Source organism: Pseudoliparis swirei, chromosome 7 (assembly GCF_029220125.1).
Source record: "Pseudoliparis swirei isolate HS2019 ecotype Mariana Trench chromosome 7, NWPU_hadal_v1, whole genome shotgun sequence".
Classification (NCBI taxonomy): Eukaryota; Metazoa; Chordata; class Actinopteri; order Perciformes; family Liparidae; genus Pseudoliparis; species Pseudoliparis swirei.
Window position 1 is genome coordinate 31756333 of NC_079394.1, and position 25060 is coordinate 31781392.

The window sequence follows — 25060 nt, forward strand, 5'->3', positions numbered from 1 at the left end:
CCTTAAAGGACAGACGGACAACTCAAAAACGTGTCGCCTCGGGCCACGGCTGTGAGAGGCGATATGTTTAAGTAGAACGTCATAAAAAAAGTCAAGGTTTAGTGGAAATAAGTCAAAAAGTCACAGCCACTAAAATGTAAGACATGAGTTTGTCGTGTGCAGAACTGGAGTCCCGTCGCTGACCTGTGAGGTCGCTGGCGGTGATGGAGTTCAGCAGGCTGAGCTGCTGGTCTGTGGTGGTCTCCAGTCTTCCTCCTCCACCTGCTCCGGAGCACACGGAGGAGGAGCTATCCACTGCCAGGCCCTCGGCCTCGTCCACCAGCCTGTCCATCAGGTCGCTGGACGCACAGAACCAAGTTACATTGTGAGTTTCTTCTCAATGACATTCTGTTTCAGAGCTGAATGCACAAAGTAGAATGCAAAAACAGATTTTTTTCTTTTGCCACTTACGTGACACCAGGATAGCTGCTGTACTTTTTCTTCCCAAATCTATTCTGCTGCACAAAGAAGTCAAAGCGCTCCGACTTCTTCCACATGTAGTAAAACGCCACACATTCAGCTACTGTTCGTGTTGGGACCTGAGGAGGGGGGGGGGGGCATCGATTCATTATTTGGTACATTTTCATTATGTGTAAAAAAACATCTTCTTTAAAAACCATGAAATAAGACTCACTTTATGTTTCTGTATGAGGTGAAAATTCTTGTCATACATCTGTAGTGCGTGCTCAAAGCTCTTGCATTCCTCTTCTGACCACGGCGGAGACTTTTCTGAAATTAAAGCAGAAACAATATATTTGTGTTCCACAATCCATATGTGAACAAAAAAGTAGAGCAACCAGGAAACCGTGAAACACAGGACTGAACCCTGATCCCTCCCACATCGATGACTCCAAAGATTCACGCAAATTCTGAAGTTATCAAATGTTGAAATTCTTGCCATGTTTAAAAGTCAATCCCAAGATCACTGCACTCATAAAAAGATGCAAAAATAAAAAAATAGGTCAAATGATGTTAAATTGTGTAAAGCATTTACATACAAGAGGCAGTTGTTTGAACAGATTTTTGAGAACGGGTAAGCAAAGAAAGTCTTCCGGTGAGAGAATTAGTAACAGTTAGGTAATTAAAATAGGCAATTTCGGCAAATATGCAGAGCCAAGTTTGACAGAATGAGCTGAATGCAAAGTTACTCAACAGCAACAATGAACACATTTTTTTTTTTTTAAATGCTGAAAGAGCTCGTAATTAGAGGAATTAGTCAATATATCAATGACATTGTCATGTCGGACATCACAGGTTGGAGACGGCGGTTTCCCCGTGCTTACCTTTTGAGGACTTCACACGGAGGCAGTGTCTCTCTAGTGCTTCGCGGATGTTGTAGTTGCACTTGTCCAGCTCATACAGAGCCTGAGTGGAAAGAGTGGATTGGTCAAGACTGGACTGGAGGCTGAATTAAGCGCACGTAACTTAGAAACAATCTGAAGAATTCACATCACAATTGCCACAGTACACAATAGGGATGCCACAATTACAATTTAAAGCTTTTGATTTTAACCTATGCAACCAAAAACAGGGCTGCCGATTCCCAGAGGATTCATGGTCCCCTCCTCCTCGGCCGACTTGCACACGTCTGAATGAAACAACCTTTCACAGACGACACCGAGTCGTTTAGCGGTGAATGAGCAACGACAGAGCTTGGAAATCAAAGTCATTGAGAGGGAAACTAGTTTGTAGGCAATTCTCCACCAGAGGGAACCCCATCCTACAATACGGCAGGACGTAACCCCAGCATCATAAACATGTGACTGACTCAACTGCCCCAGGATCTGCTGACATGCTGCAGGTGAGGAACCCCATGCTGTTGAGTTCTTACAAAGTACATAAAGGCACAACAAAGGATCTGTTGAGCTTTAAGAATGACGACTCGAAGCCTTCAGTGATGGCGAACCTTAACAAATGGTGGCACCCCTAGGAGGGTGAATGCAAGTTGATGAAACATGATGTACATTGCTCATCCACTTGAAAGGATTGATGAATAAAAACATGACATACCTGCTCATCATCTCGAACATGCAGCCATGGTTTGTCACATCCCGTCTTTTCATTCGTCGTCCGTGACAACACGTCACACAGGAAAGTCTTCACCTTGTTTTCTGGCAATTTAGATGGACTCCATAATAACTCGTCTTCATCCTCATAAACTGAAAAACAGTGAGATTAGTCACCATGTTTATATTAGGAGGGATGCATGACCACCAACACTGGGTGCGATAGTGTACTCCTACTAGTCCGACTACACACGATAGATTGATGGTAACGTAACCTCCTGCCAGTTGAGCCTGAAAAGCTGCAATATACTAAAATGTAAGTACTTGTAATTGGTCTGAAAGAAGAGGGATTGGTGATCGTAACCTGGATGTTAATTGCTCTTCATGATGTTTTTGTGATAACCGTTTTCTCCCTTAGTGATGGCTTGTAATATCTGGCCACAGGGACCACGGTTGTAATGTAGCCTGAGCTAAGACTGACACGTGGACTGATGTGTACGGTCCCTGTTCAAATGAGTACATGGAAATGCCGAGTATCTTGTCTTTATAGAAACAAAAGTAATCACATTAAAAGAACATGTCAGAATGTTGTGCTAAAAAAAAAAAACAGGCAGTAGTCACCTTTCTCCCCATCTTTGTAGTGACAGAGGCCAGAAGGAACCTCGGCTTGATACTGTGATCCCACCATTATCTCCTTTGATAAAACACAAAACAGAGCAAGTTAGCAAACCAGTGGTGATTCAACTCAAAACATTTCCCCCTCTTTTAATGTGTTCCAGTTACCTTTCTGGAGTCTTCTGGGCTCGGGCCATCTTCGTCACACTCGGACTCTTTATCCCCGTCAGAGATGGCGTTGGCTGACAGAATGATAAACGACACATAAATACCTTGAATTGAAGTACAGAATTGAAATGACGCGCCCCGTGTTCTTCGGTCCAATGCATTACCTGCCAAACTAAACTCTGCTAAATTATGACTCGGGACAAGGCCCAGGGGGTTGGTTGAAACACGGCGATCGCGGCTGCCAACCGTCCCCGACGCGGGCAGTTTACGAGAGGCCGCTAGCGCCTTTGTGAATCCCTGTCGGGACGTACCAAGGACAGAGCAACGGGGGAAAGCAAGGTTGAGGCCCGAGCGGCAACAGGCCCGCAGCGGCACCGACCAATACAAATCCTGCAGACCCAGAACCGAATTAAATCATCCCTACATTCAACTTCAATATGTCCCGTTTGCTTTCCATTTTTGTTTTGTTTGTCACTGTCTCTTGTCCCCATGTAAAGCATCTTTGTGTATTTAGAAAAGCACTATATCAATTTGAAATATTATTATTATTATTAATATTAAACAAAATGTTTTTTATAAATGCGAAGGAGGATCCGCAGGGACCCTGTTAATCGATCATAATAATAAAACAATTTTTGTACATTTAACCGAATGTAGTACTCTGCAAATCTTTAAGAAAAGGCACTCTATCTTCCGTGAAGGCAGTGGATTCTTATTTCATTATTTATTTGTTTACACATTTCTTTAACCACATTAACATTTGGGAATGCTAGATTAGTTCTGAATGCATAGAAAAGGTAGCTTTATTACTAAAAGTATTTGGACATTTGGGAATTCTTTTTTTTTTAAGCTCTTATCATTTCTACATGTCTTGTCGAGCTAAAACGATTAGTCCATCGACAACCATCATCAGTTCCATTTTAATAGTTTATTGATGTTTAGGTAATTCTTCAAGCAAATATGCAAACCGTTCACCAATTGCAGCTTCTGAATAATGAGGATTTACTGCTAATGTATCTTGTGTGAAAGAAAATGGAATAACTTTAGCAATGGATTGTTGATCAGACAAGATTGTAATGCTGTCAAAATGGCATTTGGGAAATTGTCATTGGAAACGTAACAATAATCTGACATTTAAAAAGACCAAACAATTAAAAGATTTGAGAAAATAGGGAGGAGTAAATATATTATTAATTATTCAACCATTAATTGATGCAAACTTAATGTCCTGAATCTGGTAGCTTTTTTCTAATTATTACATAGCACTGTATAAGTTTTAAACCTGCAAAGCTACAGACAATAACTATTTTTTCTTGCGTGGGCCACTTACATCGAAGTGTTCTAGGAAAGAAATCGGTAGCCTCATGGGAGGTGACTGAAGGGGTCAGATCATCAGCTGAGGACTGGGTCTCCTCCTCATAGTCTCCAGAGAGCAGGTCTTTGGCAATTTCCTCCTACAAAGAAAGAAATAATATATATTGTATACTGAGGCAGACTAGCAGGGATCTTTTTAATAACATATTAAAGAAATTGTAATTTATATATCATCACTCCCGCCCCCCCACGTACAACTATTCAGTACATAACGGCAGTTATTTACCTTGTCCAGAGTCATGTCAGGCAGCTCATCAGTCAGATCTCCAGAGGAGCTGTCTATACTGGAGCCTGCTGAGGCCTCGTAGCGATAGATGGCCAACAGCTCCTCCAAAGGCATGTTCCCCTCCTGTTACAAGCACAGATACACAGAACGTCAGAGGTGTAGAATTAAAATTAAGCAACCTAAAGCATGCCATTCAATATTCTAATCTGCACACACATTAATAATAATAATAATCATTTATTTTATATAGCGCTTCTCAAGGCACCCAGTCACATTGTGTGCGTGTGTGTATATATATATATACACACATATATATATATATGTGTGTGTGTATATATATTTATTATATATACACACATATATATATATATGTGTGTGTGTATATATATTTATTATATATACACACATATATTATAAATGTGTGTGTATATATAATATATATATACACACACACATATATATATATACACACACATATATATATATATATACACACACACATATATATATATATATACACATACACACACACATTTAGTATTGCTAGACTTTTATAGACATTCACTCGGACACAATTTATGATTGCAATTATTAAAATGCTCATATACATGTAGATCTTAGTTGACCTTTATTAACTGTAACGGCCTCCCCTGATTAGCATAAAGGTAATAAGCAACGATCAGTTACAAGACAGGGTCAAGCCAGATTAATGACCATCTCAGGTTTACACGTTATTAACGAATACAAATATTCTATAAGCAAAATATTTGACGATTTAAATATTACATCATTGTTACATTTGCATCATTAAATACTATTTTAGGGCATTACTTTGTGCACACATTAGCTTACCTTTTCAAGATCTGCAATCTCAGAGCTAAAATTCCGGCCTCCTTCCTGAGACTCTTCCTCCTCAAGAGACCTCTCGTCATCATACTCGTGAACTAACATTTCTGCTGTTGGGTCAAAGTCATGGTCCTCCGACGATAAAGAACCAACTGAGAGAGAAAGAGAAACCTAAGTGTTTCTTAGGAGGAGCAATTATCTGTATTTGTATCTAAAATTTAAGATGCACAGATGTAAAGATACATTCACATAGTTACGATATTGCAATGAGAAAAGCAATGCATTTAGTCCATTTTATATGACTAATACAACCTAAACTTGACAATTAAGTGATGCAAATCCGTGTCATTCAAATAGATGCATTCAATGAAGTAGATCATATTCTGTGTGTGTTACTCATCTTCTTACCTGGACTTGAACTCCCGAGGGAAGCCTGCAAAATAAAAAACCAGAGCACACTTTAAAATGAGTGAAACAGTTGACTCGTGGATTCAACTGAGAAGCCGGCACTTTAACCACGAATCAAGCGGAAGAAAAAAAAAGGCCTTTAATAATTGGTATGATGACCACAGAGTGTAGTTACCGCTAACGTTGTCGTTCCCTCAAAAAAGGTGGCTAATAAAATGTTAGCCGTGGTTGAAGGCTCAGAAACCGGGGACAACTGTGAGCGAAACGCATCTTAAAACCCTGGAATCAAAACGACGCCTTTGGTAAGAAACGGTCGAAGTATACAGAAATAAATAAGAGTAATATCTTGAGGGGTACGCAATGCCTGCTGCAGTTACAGTCTGCTAGCCGGCGAGCTAACCGTAAAGATTACCGTTCACGTTATGCGCCGAGAAATGTAAACACTCATTCCGTTTGCTTTGAACTGTCACTCGGCTGAGCGAGATGATGTCTCCGGTATTTATTCTGCTAATTTAGCACGACCGGAAAAGACACATTTCCATTCACAACAAACACGATATGAGATGTTATTTTCTTCAACTAGCAAGCTAACGTAGAATTTACGTATCAATTTACACAGCCGCTCCGCCGGAGCAGCTGAGCGAGGCGCAGCGGCCTTGTCGTGCAGGATCGGTCCAGACATTCAAGCATTTTATAGAGGAATAAAAATGATAATTATGACATGAAACACGCCGTACAGAAGGGAAAAACTAGCACGTCTTCAATCGATAACATAGAAATTTAAAATACAACACACACGACTTATAAATATCGATTTAAGATCGATCGCTTCTCCCCTGTTTTCCCTCTTACCTCCGCCATATTGGTACCTTTAGCTGATGGGCTCGTTCTCGCGCAGTACCCGGATGAGCGCTCTGAGCCAATCAGCGGGCCAGGTGACCGATCGAGTCGTGACGACGTTCAAACTGACCGCTGATCAGATTAACGGCAATCGTTAATAAACGATAACGTAGGGTTAAAAATAATAAACACAAATGAAATTGTTTTATTGGAAAAGGAGTTTCAGCATAAATCGTCGCGTGGCGTTGAGCCTCTCACGCCGCCACACGTTACCAGCTCATTCCGAGGATGTTCCCTGGACATCCCAGCTGATGAGCTGCTCGCCTCAATATCGTTCATGACAGCTATGGCATTTAAAAAGCTCGGTTTCATAACCATTATATGTTTTGACTTTGCATATAACCATAAGAGCTTTTAATTGTGGCCACGGTGGCCTTGCATTTAACTCGTGATGTGTTGAGTTGTATTCGTCCACATGATAATTGTTCTGTTGCATCATGGTTCACATATAGACTATTTCACTTCAAGCTGTCATTTTCATATGTACCAAACACTGGAGTGTCTTTTAAGAGAAGTAATGAAAGGGACAAATTACCTATGAGGTGGGGTCAAAATATCCCCAATATTTGATTTTTTCATCAGTATTTGATCTTTTTTATAAAGTAATTAGATTTCTAAAAGATATACCCATCATATAGTCTTATCATCCCTCTTGTTCAAACATCATGGCCAAGGTTTTCTAGTATTGTTGTGAACCTTTTTCAACTATATATCACATACCACAAGGGAGTACGAAAAAATGTCCATCTAAGAATATCTCTTTAAGGCAAGGGTTTGATACCAAATAATCATTAGGACTAAATATAATTATGTACAGTCATCTTTTTCAGAAGTACATTTGAAAAGTAGTGTTCTTGAACAGGCCAGCAGAGGGCAACAGAACCCTTTAGACTACTTTATTGAGATCCACTCCATCTTTCCATCCTCTTCCTTCCTTGCCTTCTTTGAATGACATATCAGATAACATAAAAACAGGTTAGGTAAAGGTCAGATTCAGAATGAGATTCATTTATTGGCCAAGCACGTTGCACATACAATTTGACTCTGTGAAAGATGCATAACAATAAAAATAGACATTGAATAAAACCATAAAATTATGAAAAATACAAATACAAAAAGAATAAAAACAATAACCGTAGTGCAAGATGGATAAATATGGTACATGAAAAACAAATAACAGTATTTTAGAACAAGTATATATGATATAATAAAAGTGGCAAGTGTATCTTCATAAGAAAAGAACAGACGTGCAAGGGCGTTGGAGGAATTATCCTGGGGATTTAAGCGTCAGAGTCAGTGGGGGTCCCGAGCTTTATTGATGAACCAGACTGCAACTGGAGAGGAGCAGTTCTTGTGTCGTGGGGTCTCTGTCCCGATGGACCGCGGCCTCCTGCCATGTGTCCGGGGTGAGAGCGGTCGGCTGCCATCTTTCTCGCAGGTTCAGGGTCCCGGAGGCGAGCAAGTCATGGAGGGACGGCAGATTGCAGCCAATCATCCTCTCAGCAGAGCGGATGCTGCCCTGCCCTTTGCCCTGGTCCTCGGGTGGAGGCTGCGGCACCAGACGCCGATGGAGGAGCAGAGGGTGCACTCAACGATGGCGGTGGAGAAGTGCACCATCGCGGTCTTTGGCAGGTTGAACTTCTTCAGCTGCCTCAGGAAGAGCATCCTCTGCTGAGCCTTCTGCTTCTCTTTCGTTGCGATTAGGGTTGTGAAATAGTTCAGTTGTGTTATATTGTGCAGAGTAAAAGACGCTTAACGGCCGCTAGTGAGGCGAGTCCTACACAATGAAAATGAAGATGTTTGTGCACTGGGCACTCGCGATTCATCGCTTCCAGCTCATCCCGATCCAGGACCGGATGGACACTTGGTCATGTGTTTTACTCGTCAACATTCGTTTTGAACTTGTGCTATCTATTAAGTCACATGTGTGACAGGCAGGTGAAGGTTTTTGATGTGCACAGGGAGCACCATTCTGGTTTGTCTTTTAAAAAGGCATTACACTGCGTATGCAGATACCATTTCTGTTGGTCCGGTTTGGGCATTCAACTGCGAAAATAAGGTGAGTCCTATTGCTATAAGGGGAATGATGACGTCTCATATTTTGGACAATATCCTCATTCACATTAGACGACGGAGACGGTCTGGCGGCTCGGCTGTGCCTGTGAGCGCTGCCAGCATTGGAGTGGATGCCACATTCGGGGAGTCGTAATGGCCGTGGAGTTACTTCGGTCGGACTAAAAACCTCATGATTACATGTATCATACCAAAACAAAAACAACACAAATGCCTACATTAAAGGTTGTTCATCTTCTTCAAAACCATTTTTTGTTTTGTTCGTGGAGATTATCATCAACTCAATCGAGTCACATTGTCGTGCTCGTTTACCTGCTACAGAAAGTATCATTTCCTCAACATAGTCAAACTACAAAAGTACCATAATAAGAGCTATTTAACCCTCCTGTTACCTTAGGTTTCAATTTGACCCCAGGCTACTTCCGCCATCTGCCGAGAGCCCCGTTGGCCCGGCAACGGAGAGCCAGTCCCCGGCGAGGCGAGACACCATCCGTCTCATCGTCAGGGGGAGTCTGGGGAGTTGCAGCAGCAGCAGCGAATGTAAGTTCACCAGCCTGGTGATCACGCACAGGCACGGATGTTACACGATACCCCTTTTTGTTTTTTTACCTGTAATTGACGCGCAAGAAAATAGAGATTTGATGCAACAGCTGGAGTGCAAAGTCCTTTAACCCTCCTGTTACCTTTAGGGTCAATTTGACCCCATTCAATGTTTAATGTCGGTGTTCTTTGGGGTCAATTTGACCCCAGGCTGTTTTTCACTGTGTCAAACATATAAGAAATATCAACTTTTTTATATATTTAAAGGGCTATTTAGATAGTCAACAAACAAACATAAAGTACCTCACACTTAAACTTGGGAAACAATATTAATTCTAATAATTTTCTGGAGGTTTTAATTGCTGGGGTCAAATTGACCCCGAGGGTAAAATATGTTTGTAAATATAAAGGTAACAGGAGGGTTAAATATTGAATGGGGTCAAATTGACCCTCAGGTAACAGAAGGGTTAAGTGCCACTGAAGTGATAATCTGTGTTTTAATCCAGATGTGGTCAGAAAAGATGTGTTTTAGTTTTTAGTTCTTCCATGAACACATCTTCCTCTTGTGATGGAGGCGACACAGAATGTAAAACTATCTGCCCTGCTGACTCATGGGGTTGTGGGTGTCTGTTGAACTACATCAAAGAGTCAAGGCTGTTGTTTACTTATGTTTACTCCATTCAATTTGTCCGTGGGATCATATTTCCCTCTAAACTTGTTGCAACATGTAAACACTTGTTTCTGGGATACAGAATCCCCCGTAAGGCGTAGGAAGGACCGCGGGGGCTTTGCTTGGATCATTCCGACAACAAATGAGTCAACGAGTTCAGACAGTTGAGAGGCGCATCCCGCCACACATCTGTTAACTTCTTACCTGGGGTAAATTGGATTAAAAGCACCCAAACAAAAGTACAAACGTAGTTATTCTTCTAAGAAGTATAGCAAGAGAAGTTATTCCGACCTGTCTCTCATCGCCATGTTCTCGCCCATTAGAAGCCTACTTTAACAGAACAATGGAATCGGTAAAACGTGGGTCCTCATCTGATGAGAGAAGCTGCCAGGTCAACAAGTTATCCTCTGACGTAGACGATGGAGGAGTGGGTGACAGAGGGTCACGGTCCATTGTTACAGTGTAAAACGGATGTGGCTGATTAGCACCGGCCCACACCTACACTAGTTGTGTGATTCTCCAGCAGCTGCCCACTCAGCTGATGTGCCATTAGAGGGACTGCAGAGCGTAAACCCATTTTAATAAAAATAATAAGCTCTTCATAATTATCAATTATATTTCAGCTCAAGTGGACACATCAGTTGCATATTATTCATTCTGATATGTCATCTCAGAATATTGTCCTTTATGAACTACAGGCCTTGAAAACATTTGTTTTTTTGATTTATTGTTATATGTTGAGGACAATTAATCATGCATCACTGCACAAGTAAGGGATTGGAAAGGCCTTTGTTAAAAACTCTTTTCTGTAGAGTGGTATTCACTGTTTTTCTGCACACTAAGACTGGTTGGAAAAAGGGAAGTTATATATGATGCTGAGCATCGGATTAAAAACTTCAGGCTGGATATAAATGAACAAATAATAGGTTTATGATAACAATCGAATTATATACTATTTTTATTTTTTAACAAAAAATAAAAAAAGGATATAATTCAAAAAATACAAATGTATGTAATCCAATGCACATTTGTAACACATTTGTCTAATATAATGTAAATACAGGTGCAGTGAATGTATGCACAAATTGTTTTAAACCCGAAACATTGTTTCCGTAATCATAGAGCTTAATCAGACATTTACATTTTAAAAACTAAACATCAGATTTAATTTTAGCCACGCTGGTATGATAATTCTATACAGCATGGAAAACCACATGCGACATATCTTGATTTTCTTCTGAGTGCATTATGGAGTCAAGTCAACGTGGTGCAATAATTCACTGTGTGCTTTACACGGACCGTTTGAAAGCCACTCTAAAGTACCCCATCCACCAGGTGGCAATGTGTGACAGCTGCCTGTGGGTTCTTCATGACTCAGCTTTAGCATTTTCCATTCCCCCTGTGCTCCCATCATCACCCTCAGTTATAGGCAGCAAGCCTGTTGCGTTGGTACTCTGGGGTGCATCATGTAAAACTCCAACATGTGCAGTGACATAGATTTGTGTCTGTTTACGAGGAAAGTGTTTATCCGCACATGCAGGTCACTAAACAGTCAGCAGCTGCGGATCAAGCCTTGCAGTGTCAACAGACCTTTCTGAGGGACTTTGCCGGTTTAACCCTTGTGTTGCCTTCGGGTCATTTTTTGATTAATAATTTAAACCCTCCCGCCTTTTCATTTTGACCCGATTCAATCATTGTTTCTCCTCCTACCTATATATTTACTAACATATTTTACCCTTTGGGTTTTGATTGTAAAAATAACTAAAAAGAAATTAAATTATTTTAATTAATATTTCCAAGTTTAAGTGGAGGCACTTTATGTTTTGTTGTTGACCACCGAAAAAACACCGACATTAAAAACATGACATGGAATTCAAATTAACCCGAAGGCGGCAGGAGGGTGTAATATTGATTCAGGTCAAAATGACCCGAAGGCAACACAAGGGTTAAAGTTTATATGAATGATGAGGAATACAAACAAGCTGTTGCACGTTCTTTAGGATTGATACAACAGGTATTATACGATGACGTGTAGAGACTAAAGATGCAAGTAAACAATTGGCAGCTATATAATCCGCTCCGTCAACAATAATTTCCTGAGAATAGATCCAGGTTTGAGTTGACATCGATGATGACCAATACAGGCTGCGACACTTCAAGGGAATTTCAGTAAATGCTCAAAAGCTGTTGCAATACATCTATACATTTCTATCTTTAATAAGGAGTAATGAAGGGAGGGGAGTCTCTGCAATAGTTAATTAAATGACATCATATTTTCATTAGCTGCTCTTTGATAATGTAAGTTACAGTTCATATATTAACAAACAGTTCATAACAGAAAAACTGTCTAAAAGGCAGATCGGATGGCCAGTATTGGAAGGTTAAAACTCCTCCCAACTCAGACATTAATGTATTTACTTAGAGATAATCTATGAATATGATATCAGATAATGTCTGGTCAGCGATGAGAGAAGCATGAAATATGGTGTGTTATATAATAAACCTAACACGGGGAGCATATGTACTGTGTGGCATATATTGATTAAATTGGGCAGTGACATTAAAAGCCATGGTGGTGATGCATTACACGTAACAGGTAATGACTGTGAATTCCAGGTCAGTGCAGCTGTAAAATAACAACGTGTGCCATGCTGTTTCTGTAAGATTTGAAGATGTTTATTAAATAATGCTGCATGCCGGCCACTGGCCTACTATCACAGCGGAAAGCGGAAGCTACAGTGGAAGAGTAGTTTAGTTTTAGTTTAGTTTAGTTTATTTCAATCAGCAATAATATACAAAAATCAAAATGGCAACAAAAGAAGAAAGTGGCTGACCGAAAGGGTCGAAGCTGAAGCTATCAAGCTTATACGTGCCCTAACCTATGATTTCACGAAAAAACTTATTTCAGAGAACCATATACATATACCTATATATATTTATATATATATATATATATAATATATATATACATAAACATACATACATATACACATGCACATACATACATATTCACACACCCATATAAACATATACACACACACACATATACACACATACATAAATACACACACATACATACACCACACACACACATAAATACACGCATACATATTTACATAAAACTATCATTAATTATCGCACAGGCTCAATAAATGATAAACAAACGTTGTGTTTTTAATTAAATGACTGGTAGCAGGCCAGTCATGGGGACTGATGGGGTTGGGGGAACTAAAGCACACCCTCTTTAGCATACCCTCAAAGCTACTCCACACGTTTACTCATTATGATCACATAACTGTTTTGCAGCATACAAAAATACCACTTTTTTACAAAATAATTGTGCACCGTTGACACCGTGATGGTCTGTGTGCATGCCATATGTATGTGTTGTACATTTTGCAATATAATAGAGTGCTCTTTTCACAGTAAGGTGGCCTTGTGTGGCCATTATGTACATGTTCTTTTATCTGTACTTTACCTTCTATCTCATGTAATGGCTGTGAAGCGCAGTCCCTTTATGATATTACTGCTGTCTGAGGTATCAGAGCACAGACAGGTTATGTGAAAGAGGGTTCATACACGGCATTAGTCCCCTCGTCTTCTTTGTGGCTCTGATTATAGTTAGTGGGGCCACCATTATATAGAGTTTATAGAGTAATAAAGGGACGCATGATGCATAACCTAAAACTGGCCTGTGAGTCTGTCAACTGACGATGACATCCTTCAGACTCCAAGAACACTAACCCAGAGAGTATCATGATTGAGGGATTCTTCATCAAATCAGACATTACTTCAATCAAATGCAGCCATTATGAGCCGGTGCTCAAACCTCTTACAGGCTGGTGGGGATGTGTCATGTCTCCTCAGGTGCTGCAGGGGTTGGTGAGTTTAGGGGCGTGCAATAACCAAGACCCTGTGTATTAGCAGCGCTCCCTCTCTCCCAGGCCCCACTGAGCTCTACTTCACAGCCCAGCAGAGTCCACCTTTCACTAATGCGTGACTTGATGAGACAGACGAAGGCATGGACGGACTGATGAATAGAACATATCAATGTGTTTATCGATACTTATCTATGAAAGTTATCTGCTGAATAGGTTTGAATCCAGCCTACTATAATGTTTATCCGTACACAGACGGTTTTAAAAGGTTGGACATGTTTACGACAAATCCTGTAGTGAAAACTTGGCAGTTTATCCTGTGCTCTGCTGGTTTGAAGCAGCGAGCAGCGAGAGCTCACGTCAAGGCGGAGTAACTGTGAGTGGGCATCGAGATTTTCTTTCTTTCTGTTGTCAGACGCACTATATAATTGTGTAGGTGTTTGTACAAATATATCCGTCACTTGCGTCATGGTGTGGTCTCACATATTTTATACGAGATTACATCTTTGAATGACTTGATTTCAACAGCTGCTGTGGAAATGCCCATATTTGTGAAGATGATGCAGATTAAACACTATAAAGGTGCTTTCTCAGAATCTCTAATCATAAAACCTTGTATTGTACAGGTATGGGCTAAGAGACCTATTTAATGTCGTACCAACGTACGGAGATCCAGAGGAGTTTGTTTCCAGCAGTAATAAATCTATACGATGTCTCTTTTCTTATATTTACTGAACTACTTGAACATTTTCCGATGTATATTTTTTAATTCATCACATCGTCACATGAGACGCTACCAGCGAAAGCCTGTGAGCGCATAGTAACGTCACTCAAACTTCACTCAATTCTGGTGGCAATTCTTAGAGCCGTTTATCGCGACAGCAGAAGTGAAGGTCTCAACTTCAGGCAGGATCTGCTGCTCCAAAGCGCCTTTTGATTTGAAGTCTTGTGCAGAATATGCAAAGTGATGAGTGATGAAATGTGAAGGATGGAGGAAACAGCTGTGTTGTCATGGATAAGAGGCTCCGCGTGACGAGACATGTGGGTGATCCTGTCTCCATGGTAACCTGTGTTCTACCACAGGAACGGTGTGTGAAGAGAACAGAAGAAGTAGAGGCTGTAAACTTGGGAAATTCTCACATTGTATGTGGATGTCCCACGTCCGACGCCCCTTTCTTACAGAGACAGCGTCTGTACAATTGGCCGCTTTCGCTCCTGACCTCCGACACATTGGCTCTCAAAACGATGAAATCAAAAGAGAATGGTGTTTCTATTAATATGTGTGACCTCCTCCTGTGTTTTCTAATCCTGGCTTTATCAACGCTCTCTTACCATTGGGAGAGCGCGGGTGGTTTGATAAGAAAAGGAAATAGGCGAATGGAAATCTCTGGTGGAGTAGCATTCCGTGTTACATGACGTAATAGCTCAGTTTTCCGAGCTGCGCGGTAACTTGGCCGACATATTTGCATCGCCTAAAATTTGACACTATCCCCATCTCCTTTCTACGAAATAAAGAATACAATTATGTTTAAAATGCACACTCTATGGCTGTTTTTCCAGGAACAATCATTCCCAATTCTATCTCTAACTATATAATCTCTAAATATAGTGCCCGTGTGACATCCTGTCACCGAAGACGTAGCTGTAAACTTCCATCCTCCTGGCTATTCTGAGGTGAGACTGCTCACAACAAAAGTCTCTTTGGCAGAGAGCCCACATTTGATTGTTTCCTTTTTGCTTCATCATTTTGTTGACTGTAATTAGTTTTCGTTCTTTCGAGCGACGTTTTGCTTTGATGAAATCGTATAACCAATCACCCTGCTCTGCACAGTTAACCAGGATACATGCATTGCGTGTTTGACTACACATCAATGTTGTCCACCTCAGGAAGAAGCATGAGGATCTAAATAACCAAAAAACAAATAAAAGCATCTTTCCATCTTATGGTTAGACTTGCTCATGTTCAAACATCATGTCTGGAGTGACTGTGGGTCAGTGGTGAGCAGGTCTGTCTTTCCACCAGGGGGTTGGTGGTTCATTCCTCGCCCGACCCGATGAGCAAGACGCTTGACCCTGAGCTGCTCCTTGTAGCTGCGTCTTCGGTGTGTGAATGTAACGTGATTGTAAGTCGCTCTGGATAAAAGCGTCAGCCAAATAAAATGTAATGTATGAACCTGCCGTGGCTTTAGGTTCCGCACAAAGGCCGATTGAGGGAAAGTGTTCCAGCGTGTGGTTCCTGCAGCAGTGACGGGACGCGCTTCGCTCACCTCTCTGCCCTCTGATTCACAAGCACCTCGCTCCCTAACCTGGGCGGTGGCTGACTTTCACAGCATTGTTCCAGGCCTCCCATACTCCGCCATCTTGTTTCCTGTGCAGGACAGGAAGTCCTGCCTGCAGCTGTTCCCAGTGCTGTGAACTAAACACACACACACACCACACACTCTATACACACACATCCTCTTCCTTTATGCTTTCCCTCGGCCTGAGTTCAGGATGCCCCTCTCTGATGTGAAGATGACCCCCAGGGATGATGGTATGAAGCCAAGAGTACGTCTGCCTTCCTTTCCAAGACAAAGACTTTGCATGTACGTGGGATTCACGTGTGCAAACGTTTTCAAGGATATTGCAACATCGCTGACAGGTGATTTTGTACAGGCTGAAGCACGTGAAATATCCGCGGTCAGAGAAGATTTAACATGAAACACATTCTTGTGCTAATCGGACTGAATATTTGTCAGGGTTTGTCGTTGTTGCGTCAACGTGTAATTCATCCTGAACCTTCTCAAGATCACGACTAATCTCGGTGTGTCATGCTGGGAGCCTTGTCTCTGTTCCCATGCTCACATACCGTTGTGGGAATGTGAGTGAATCTGTGATTCCTGCTCACAGAGGACAGATATTCATGTGAAGGCAACAACACGACCGTGAGAAAACACCAAATGACCCCACTCTCAATGAGAGAGTGATGCTCTCGTGTCGACATATTCTTGACAATGGATGTTGATATTCTTTGGGCATTGACAATGACATCATATGGAATACAATTGGTGAGACTTCTTATCTATCTGTGCCGGTTATTGTGTTCTCAGTGATTCTGATAATCCCCGGACCTTTTTACTGAAGTCAACTTCATAACCACACAGCATCTGCAGTTGTGAAGACGCACAGCACACGCAGATAATATGAACATTGTTTGATTGTTTGATTGTTTAATGGGGCAGCTGTAGCTCAGTGGGGTAAGGGGGTCGTCCTGCAACCCCAAGGTCGTCGGTTCGATCCCCGCTCTCCCCATTAGTTGCAAGTCGAAGTATCCTTGAGCAAGGCACTGAACCCCCACTTGCTTCCCGGGCGCATCGCTGCAGCCCACTGCTCCTTAATAACTAAGGAGGGGTTAAATGCAGAGAATACATTTCGTTGCACTCTGTGCAATGACAATAGATTGAATCCAATGCACACAAAAGTTTTCTTTTATCAGCAGATCTGGTGCATATCATCATCATGTAACGAGCACTCCAGCAACAAATTAGTTGGAAATGCTCACAGTGAGATGGAGCCGAGTGGAACACACTTCCACGATTGAATGTCATATCGATAATCGCGCTGCAATTTGTCTTCACTTGGCCCACTTTTCCCAACGTCGCAGGTGACAGCTTGTCTCTGAGAACATTGGGTGGGAGGCAGGGAAATACCTTGGACTTGGTGCCCGTCCATTACGCCGAACACACGCCCTCTCATTCACCTGTGGGCAATTTACACTGTAAACCGTTTAGAGTGTGGGAGGAAACTGAAAGATTCGATGGTAACCCATGAAAACGTGAGGAGAAGCATGAGATATTTACATTTGATTCGTACTTCGTTTTAATTATCCCCTTTGGAAACGTCAGTATATTTTTTATGTTAAGTAACAATGGCATTATTTTGTCCTCGATTAGTACGTGGGATTACTCTAGGTCTAGGAGAAAGCTGTAGAAACAGATGTATCTATATTATCAACTAGAATGGGCACTCGGTAGAGCGCATACCTTCGCATATCACAAGATTGGGCATTGAATTATGAACATTTTGGCATTATTTGCATGCCAATTGGATATAAATTGACCGCGCTCTGGTAAAAAGAAGATGTTGACCTTTTCATGACCTTGACCATGACCTTTGACCCGATCGATCCCAAAATCTAATCAAATGGTCCCCGAATAATAACCAATCATCCCACCAAATTTCATGGGATTTGGTTTAATACTTTTTTACTTATGCGAAGAACACGCATACAAATAAATAAATAAATACTATGCGATCAAAACATTACCTTCCGCATTTTCAATGCGAAGGTAATCAGCTGATTCAATGATACAGTGCTTACACCTAAAGAACATCTAAATGTAACTCTATGTCGAACACTCAGCTGAATATTAGTTTGTGTGATTGATTACAGTGAATAATTCTGAAGTCCCGTTAATCTTTCCGCAGTCCCTTGCATACACACATATCAACACACAGAATAAATATGTATGTGCACACACCCATAATGTGCACATGAGCCCTTTTGTACTCCTCAGGAAGATGTGCTCAGGTCTTGATGTACGACACAGAGCATAAATACGACACGCCCAATCTTCACAGTTGAACTTGACTGAGATGAGTTTAAAGTGAGGAAAGGGTGGAGGAGGTGTGATGCCATCCTTCCTTAAAGGAAGCATATGGATGGTTGAAGAGAGGAAACCATCTTCCCGAGAGAGTAAAACAAAGAACATGGACAGGAAGTCTCATTAATTACAGGAATGTGAGACTTTTATTTGCCATTTAAAGACACTACATTTATTATTTTTGGAAGACATGCTTGAGGAATATTAAATACAGGTTTTCCAGAAAAATGAAGAGCACTTTACGAGTCTTGTGATTAGCTTGGTCTCTGGTTTTGTTCTTCATCTAACACTTCAAGTGGGGCCTGGTTAAATTGTGAAATGCAGTAAACCATGATGCTCTTTGCTTAGAGGGTGTCTTTGTTGCAGTTCAAACATCTACAATCTGAGCAAAAAGAGCTTATTTTTGTGATGTTTTTGTTCTATTAAAGTAAACACATTTGGTCAGATTTGGGGAAAAAACAATGTGAGCAAAAGGTAACAGGAAATAATTTATCATTTTAAAAGCAAATGACCTCTCAGACAAAGTGCCATCTCAATATTGCGAACAGCTATATCAAATTTTCATTTATCAAGAGTCATGTTTTGTAACACAGTCTGAAGACAATGCCATACCGCCAGCTGTAATAGTCCAAGGACCGGGACATGTCGTTAAAGAGATGCATTGGTGTGTGGTGATTCCATTTAATTACTTGTTTATTGAAAAGCAATGGCGAACATCAAATCTGCATATTGCAGAGAATTCATATTAAACATATTGCAGTTAAAATGAGGACAATGTGGGGGAGTTTTATTTTTTCTTAGTCTCTAGTGGAGGCTGGATGAGCTTCATAGTTGCAATAACTGCAGTTGAGCACGGGGGGCACCATCCACCCACACAGGACGTCTATATGTGTGGATCCGTTTGTGACTCACTGAGAGAGAGAGAGAGAGAGAGAGAGAGAGAGAGAGAGAGAGAGAGAGAGAGAGAGAGAGTTATAACACGTTTGGTGAATCATCGATGGGATCCCATGAACACACAGGCTGGTGAAGCTTCCCCCACAATAAGATCAGAGGAAGCCTCACCCCAGGGTGACTTGGTGAGAGCCAGGGAACCTGATGGAAACATTAACCTCTACAGTAGAAAATCAGGACATGTGGATTTGAAAAGGTGTGCACCAAACTGTGGTCGCTCCTGTCAAGCAGCATCAACATTGCCGTCCCTGATTACGGATCACACGAAGGCTGCGGCCCATTGCCAGTTCAGAGTCATCACCAATTAAAATGAATGTAGGGAGCTTTGTCTGAGTACCACTGGTTCACTGGTAAAAACAAAAAACTAAATAAATTCAGTGAAAACTAAACACGTTTTAGCTACATGAATCCTTTAAACATTACTCCAATAACTCTGCAAGGCGTATTCTGATTATTCACACGTGTGTGGGGATGTCTCTGTGAATGTGCCTTGGCTTGCACAACCACAATGTGTGAATGCATATTATAATTTTTTTAAATTGACTATTCAAATACCGAAACCCTTCTGCTTTTTTTTTTTTCACTTACATTTTTTATTTGTTTTGTGATATAAACATAAAATAAGTACAAAAATGTCAGACATAAACATAAACACATATATACACACATATACATACACCTACACCCATACACACACACACACACCCATACATACATACATATATATACATATACACACATACATATACACACGCATACATCCACACACACATACCCCCCCCCCCCAAAAACAACAACAATAAAAAATAAAAATAAAGACAACAACAACAACAAAATGCAACCCCGGCACCCACCCCCTTAATTATCTTTTACTTGTAAGTGTGTACCCTTCTGCTTTTTGAATGAGCCTCATGTGCTACATTTCATTGAATAAGAGGAGGGAAAATCACGTTTGCGTTGCTTGACTGTGTCACTATGTTGGCATGAATACGGTCAGTGGTGTGGGCTGAAGAATGTTGAACGCCTGCTCTAACAGGAAGTGTGCTTCCTCCTCTGATTCATCGGTCCTTGCTGCTGCTGCTCATGTAAATATGAAGACGGGGGCGATTTCAAGCACAGCGTCACAGTTTACATCAGAGCTCACAGAAGGACTGTACAGGAAGTCGTGAAGCACAGGAAGAGAACACAGAGCCCTCAAAGTACGTCTTAAATTAGATTTAAATATATTTTGAGTTCAGATTATTTTAATAAAGGTATGTTGTGCTTTTGTTTTTTATTCCTGTATTTCCTCTACAGTAAAAGGAATTTTAGGAAATGCACTATTTTATTCATCTTGCTGCACAGATATCCAAATATTACAGAGACAAACAAAAATAAACACTAGCACTTTATAATAACTGCACGCTATGAAGCTTTATAATATATAACTTCATTTACAAATAGTGAATGCATCATCTATGAAGTGTGGAACAATGCTTTATAAATGATGAATTAAGTGCATACTTATTCAATTCAATTCAATTCAGTTTATTTGTATAGCCCAATTTCACAAATTACAAATTTGTCTCGCTACAATCATCTCAGACATCCCACATCCTGCCCAAACCTCACATCGGACCGAAAAAAACAAAATAACCTTCAAAAAAAAGGAAGAAAAAAAGAGGAAAAGAGAGAGGAGGGCAGGAGAGGAGGATCCTCCAGATGCAATAGATGTAATGTGTGGTACAGAAGGACAGATTTAGAGTTAAAATACATACAATGAATATGACAGACAGGTATGAATAGTTCAGGTCATTTCCACGATGGAGACCTCTCTCCCCACGAGATCAGAGGCGTGGGAGAGGGCGGAGGAGGAACAGGACAGTGGGCGTAGTCATGGGCAGGAATTCCAATTCCAGGAATTCCCGATCCAGCAGGCAGATAGGATCAGTGCGCTCATAGGATCCGATGACCCTCGTAGGTTATGTCAAAAGGACTCAAGGAGACGAGGGAGCAATGATTGAGATGAAAGAGATGAAAAGAGAAGAAAAGAAAAAAAAAGAAAAAAGTGCAAATGCTCCCCAGTGCATCCTAAAAGTCCCTAGCAGCTCCATATCAAGCATATAGGAGCAAACAGAGGCAGCCCCCTAACTGACACTGTAAGCAAGACTAAAGAGGAGTCTCTTAAGTCTACTCTTAAGTCTGTCTGACTGTGCTGCCTCGGACTCTGCCTCCCGGACTGAAATTTGATAACTGAGCTTGATAGAGGAACTTTCTGGACTCTAGAACTTTTAGTAGTCTACTAACTACAAGTAGCTCTCTACAGAGGGCGTAGTTTAGCAATGTCCTGCTCCAAGGACCGTGGAGTTAAGATAAGGCTTTAAGATATGATGGAGCATCAAGAATCAGAAGAAAAGTTTAAGAGTTTGCCTTTTGTGCGACTGGAGCAGGTGCCTAGGCAGCCTGTGAGAGGGTGATGTTTGAGTTTGATCTCTTTTCTTAGTTTTAGATTCTGGAGATTCTGGAGGGACTGGAACTGATTATTTGGCAGCAGGAGCTAATTGCGTTGTGTAAGTAATGGTTGCAAAGCAGACCAACAGTGAACCACATTTTTTTGAAATTTTTGACACAATTTTTTGCCTGATTTTTTGAATTGAAATGATGATGATGTTTGCCCTGAAGATTGTAAACGAGGAGTTAAGGAGAAGTCGATAAAAATTCTTTACGGGAAGATTCTTTTGGTGATTCTTTGATGAGGGGGTACATCATCCAGAGATAACATCACAGAATCTCATCATCTATAATTGATCTCTGAGGGTGCTCAGGGATTTTTCGGAGTTGCTGGTCAAGTGAGGTTTTGTCTTTTATGTCTTTGGGTCTTTAATGTTTTATGTTTTTTTTTTCTTGTCTTTTTTTCTCTTATCGATTATTGTAGTTCTGGTTAGTCTATTCTTATGGATCTGTGTCATCTGCATAATTCCTGAAAGTTTATGGGTGTTTTATAGTAAAAGGTAAATAAAATGTATGTAAGGTGGATAACTGTGGAACTCCGTGATTGGTATGTGGTTACACGTGATTTTTTACAAATCATCTCGAGGCGTAATAGTTATTAATATTTAACTGAAATCGATCTGAAAAATAATGCGATTCGACCGAGCCAGTTGACTGAAATGCCAATTGGTCAATGGTGCTGTATGCTCTAACAAGACCAGGACAGAGAAGACAGAGGTTCTGCTTCTAAAGGTCCCAGTATAATTTCGGTCTTTTTCACACTTTCCTGGTTTTGTCGACTGTAATTTGTAATTCTCAATGAAATGCTTTTTTGTGTCTAAATGAAATTACTGTTTCTGTTTCTCAAACCCACTTTCTGCGACTCAAATTGAGGTTGGAGGTTAGAGATCGGTCTGTAGGGTTGCGGAAGGAGGTTAGGGATCGGTCTGTTCTAGGGAGGTTAGAGTGGCCCAGACAGAGGCTGTGATGGTGGGATTTAATAGCAGCCACCTTGAAGGATGATAAAGTGCAACCTGCATAATTAAAAGCAAAAATAATGTTAAGCAACCCACAGAGCCAATTAATAAACAGGAACAGGAGAAAGCAAGAAAACGATAAAGTAGGTGGTCTTGAGAGTAGATGTGTTGAAGTAAGTAGAAACATAAAATTGGTCCAGAGATACAGAACAATCCCTCAAATATACAATCCATGAACAGAGATTATAAGGTTGTATCACTAGTTAAAATCTTTTCTCTAATGCTTCAGCGCATTTAGTTACTTTAAAGCATTACCGTGTTAAATCTTTTAATTGATTTTTGTAAATGTATTCCAAGCACGGTCTGGCTCAACATATCGTCGTGTGCAGAGCGGACGTGGTAAACACTCTTATGTTGAGGGTAGACTGTGATTAAGTTGTATCGTCGATCAACAAAGACTGCAGGTTTTCTCTCTGGCTGATCCAGTCCGAGGTCGACGTCATTCAGGGTGTTATTATGGGTCAATGTTTATTTGTGTTGCAGCGTTAGCCCCGGAAAAAACAATGGATGAGGTCATTTTTCGAGGCAAAATGTGCCTTTCTTCTAGGGATGTTTTGAACCCAGAGGAAGGTTGGTAAAAGAAGAGGGAGGAGAGGAAGGGGAGGAGCTTTCAGTCCTTGATTCCCACTGACTGTGTGCAGCTGGACGAGCAAAACAATAACGTGAAACAAACAGTGAAAGGAATAAACAGGACCGCTCCCTCTGGAAAGTCCCTGTGCTATAGCTGCAGGACAGAATGTTAGCCTGTTTGAACAGAACCGTCCCATAAAACTGTCATGACGTCAGAAGTTATGAGCTTCTAAGAACAGGCTGCCGGATAGCCCGCGGTCGTGGTCCCCAGGGGTTGATCCCACTGACTTTGATGATCCCCTGTCTTTACCTCTCGTGCCACCATGAGGTTCACATTTGTGGTTTTGGTGAAATAATAATAATAATAATAATAATAATAATAACTAGAATGGGCACTCGGTAGAGCGCATACCTTCGCATATCACAAGATTGGGCATTGAATTATGAACATTTTGGCATTATTTGCATGCCAATTGGACAAAAATGTATCGTGCTTTGGTAAAAAAAAGATGTTGACCTTTCCATGACCTTGACCTTGACCTTTGACCTGATTGATCCCCAAATCTAATCAAATGGTCCCTGGATAATAACCAATCATCCCACCAAATTCCATGTGATTCAAGAAGATTTGACCTGTTCATGACCTTTGACCTTGACATTTGACCCGATCGATCCCAAAATCTAATCAACTGGTCCCCGGATAATGAACAATCATCCCACCAAATTTCATGCGATTCGGTTCAATACTTTTTTAGTTCTGCGAAAGATTTTGACCTGTTCATGACCTTTGACCTTGACCTTTGACCCGATCGATCCCGAAATCTAATCAACTGGTCCCCGGATAATAAACAATCATCCCACCAAATTTCATGCGATTCGGTTCAATACTTTTTGAGTTTTGCGAATAACACGCATACAAATAAATAAATACACGGCGATCAAAACATAACCTTCCGGCATTTTCAATGCGAAGGTAATAATAATAATAAGACATACAATTTCAATAGCGCTTTTCATAGTACTCAAAGATGCTTTACAACACATAATTTTAAAAATCCTAAAAGCTATGCATTAAAAATTACAATAAAAACAAACGATAAAAGCAATAAATGTCTCAACAACTGATTGATTACATTTTATACATTTATGATCCATCTGCATTAGTTGTAATCACTTTGGCGATCCCCTAACTTCCTATATAGCAACTGTCCACCAGATACCTGCAAAACAAATTACCATTACCATCAGATGTACTTTGTGGTTAATACTAATTGGCTACATGTAGCATGCTAACATACTTAAAGGCATACTTTGCCGATTTCCATCCGGCCCTGTGCCGGCAGTGTGTGCAGATGAGTGGTGCTTGGCGTCCCTCTGTTACACCAAGCGGACCTCATGGCAAATGAGCAGGGAGCTCTTTGGACGGCGATGCCATCTGTCAGATTCTCTGCAGCCTCACCGAATCTCGACCGCCCTGCTCTCGTTCACTGAAATGAAATCTGGTCTCCCGTCTGCTTGATTCCATGTGAATGCACCATCAGCCCAACTGTCAGACAGGAGGTCACACTATGTCGCCTATACGGTATTTGTCACGAACCGTATATATATATATATATACTGTATATACAAAGTATGTGTATTATAAGT

At 40.9% G+C, this 25060-nt stretch overlaps 1 protein-coding gene across 3 annotated transcripts; it reads right to left on the reverse strand.

Moving 5' to 3' along the window:
- Window positions 1-90: 90 nt before the first annotated feature.
- mier3b (mesoderm induction early response 1, family member 3 b) lies at window positions 91-10084 on the reverse strand. Of its 3 annotated transcripts, XM_056419987.1 has the most exons (13): window positions 10070-10084; window positions 9048-9209; window positions 5683-5707; window positions 5281-5426; window positions 4429-4551; window positions 4159-4282; window positions 2829-2902; window positions 2667-2739; window positions 2050-2198; window positions 1323-1404; window positions 674-768; window positions 451-578; window positions 91-338 (listed from the first exon to the last, which is right to left on the reverse strand). In XM_056419987.1, the coding sequence occupies exons 4-13, from the start codon at window positions 5377-5379 to the stop codon at window positions 113-115; spliced, it is 1173 nt and encodes a 390-aa protein (XP_056275962.1). In that variant the 5' UTR covers window positions 5380-5426; window positions 5683-5707; window positions 9048-9209; window positions 10070-10084; the 3' UTR covers window positions 91-112. The 3 variants fall into 3 exon arrangements, with proteins under 3 accessions (XP_056275962.1, XP_056275963.1, XP_056275961.1); XM_056419988.1 differs by lacking the exon at window positions 10070-10084 and having other exon boundaries at window positions 9048-9504; XM_056419986.1 differs by lacking the exons at window positions 9048-9209; window positions 10070-10084 and having other exon boundaries at window positions 5683-6502.
- Between the last annotated feature and the right edge of the window lie 14976 nt (window positions 10085-25060).

Excerpts from the sequence above, each read along its gene's own strand:
- mier3b (XM_056419987.1), bottom strand. The coding sequence starts at position 5,379 with ATGTTAGTTCACGAGTATGATGACGAGAGGTCTCTTGAGGAGGAAGAG. Across the intron at positions 4,552-5,280 it reads AGATTGCAGATCTTGAAAAG|GAGGGGAACATGCCTTTGGA; the intron begins GTAAGCTAATGT and ends TGCTTGTAACAG. Across the intron at positions 4,283-4,428 it reads CTGACATGACTCTGGACAAG|GAGGAAATTGCCAAAGACCT; the intron begins GTAAATAACTGC and ends CTTTCTTTGTAG.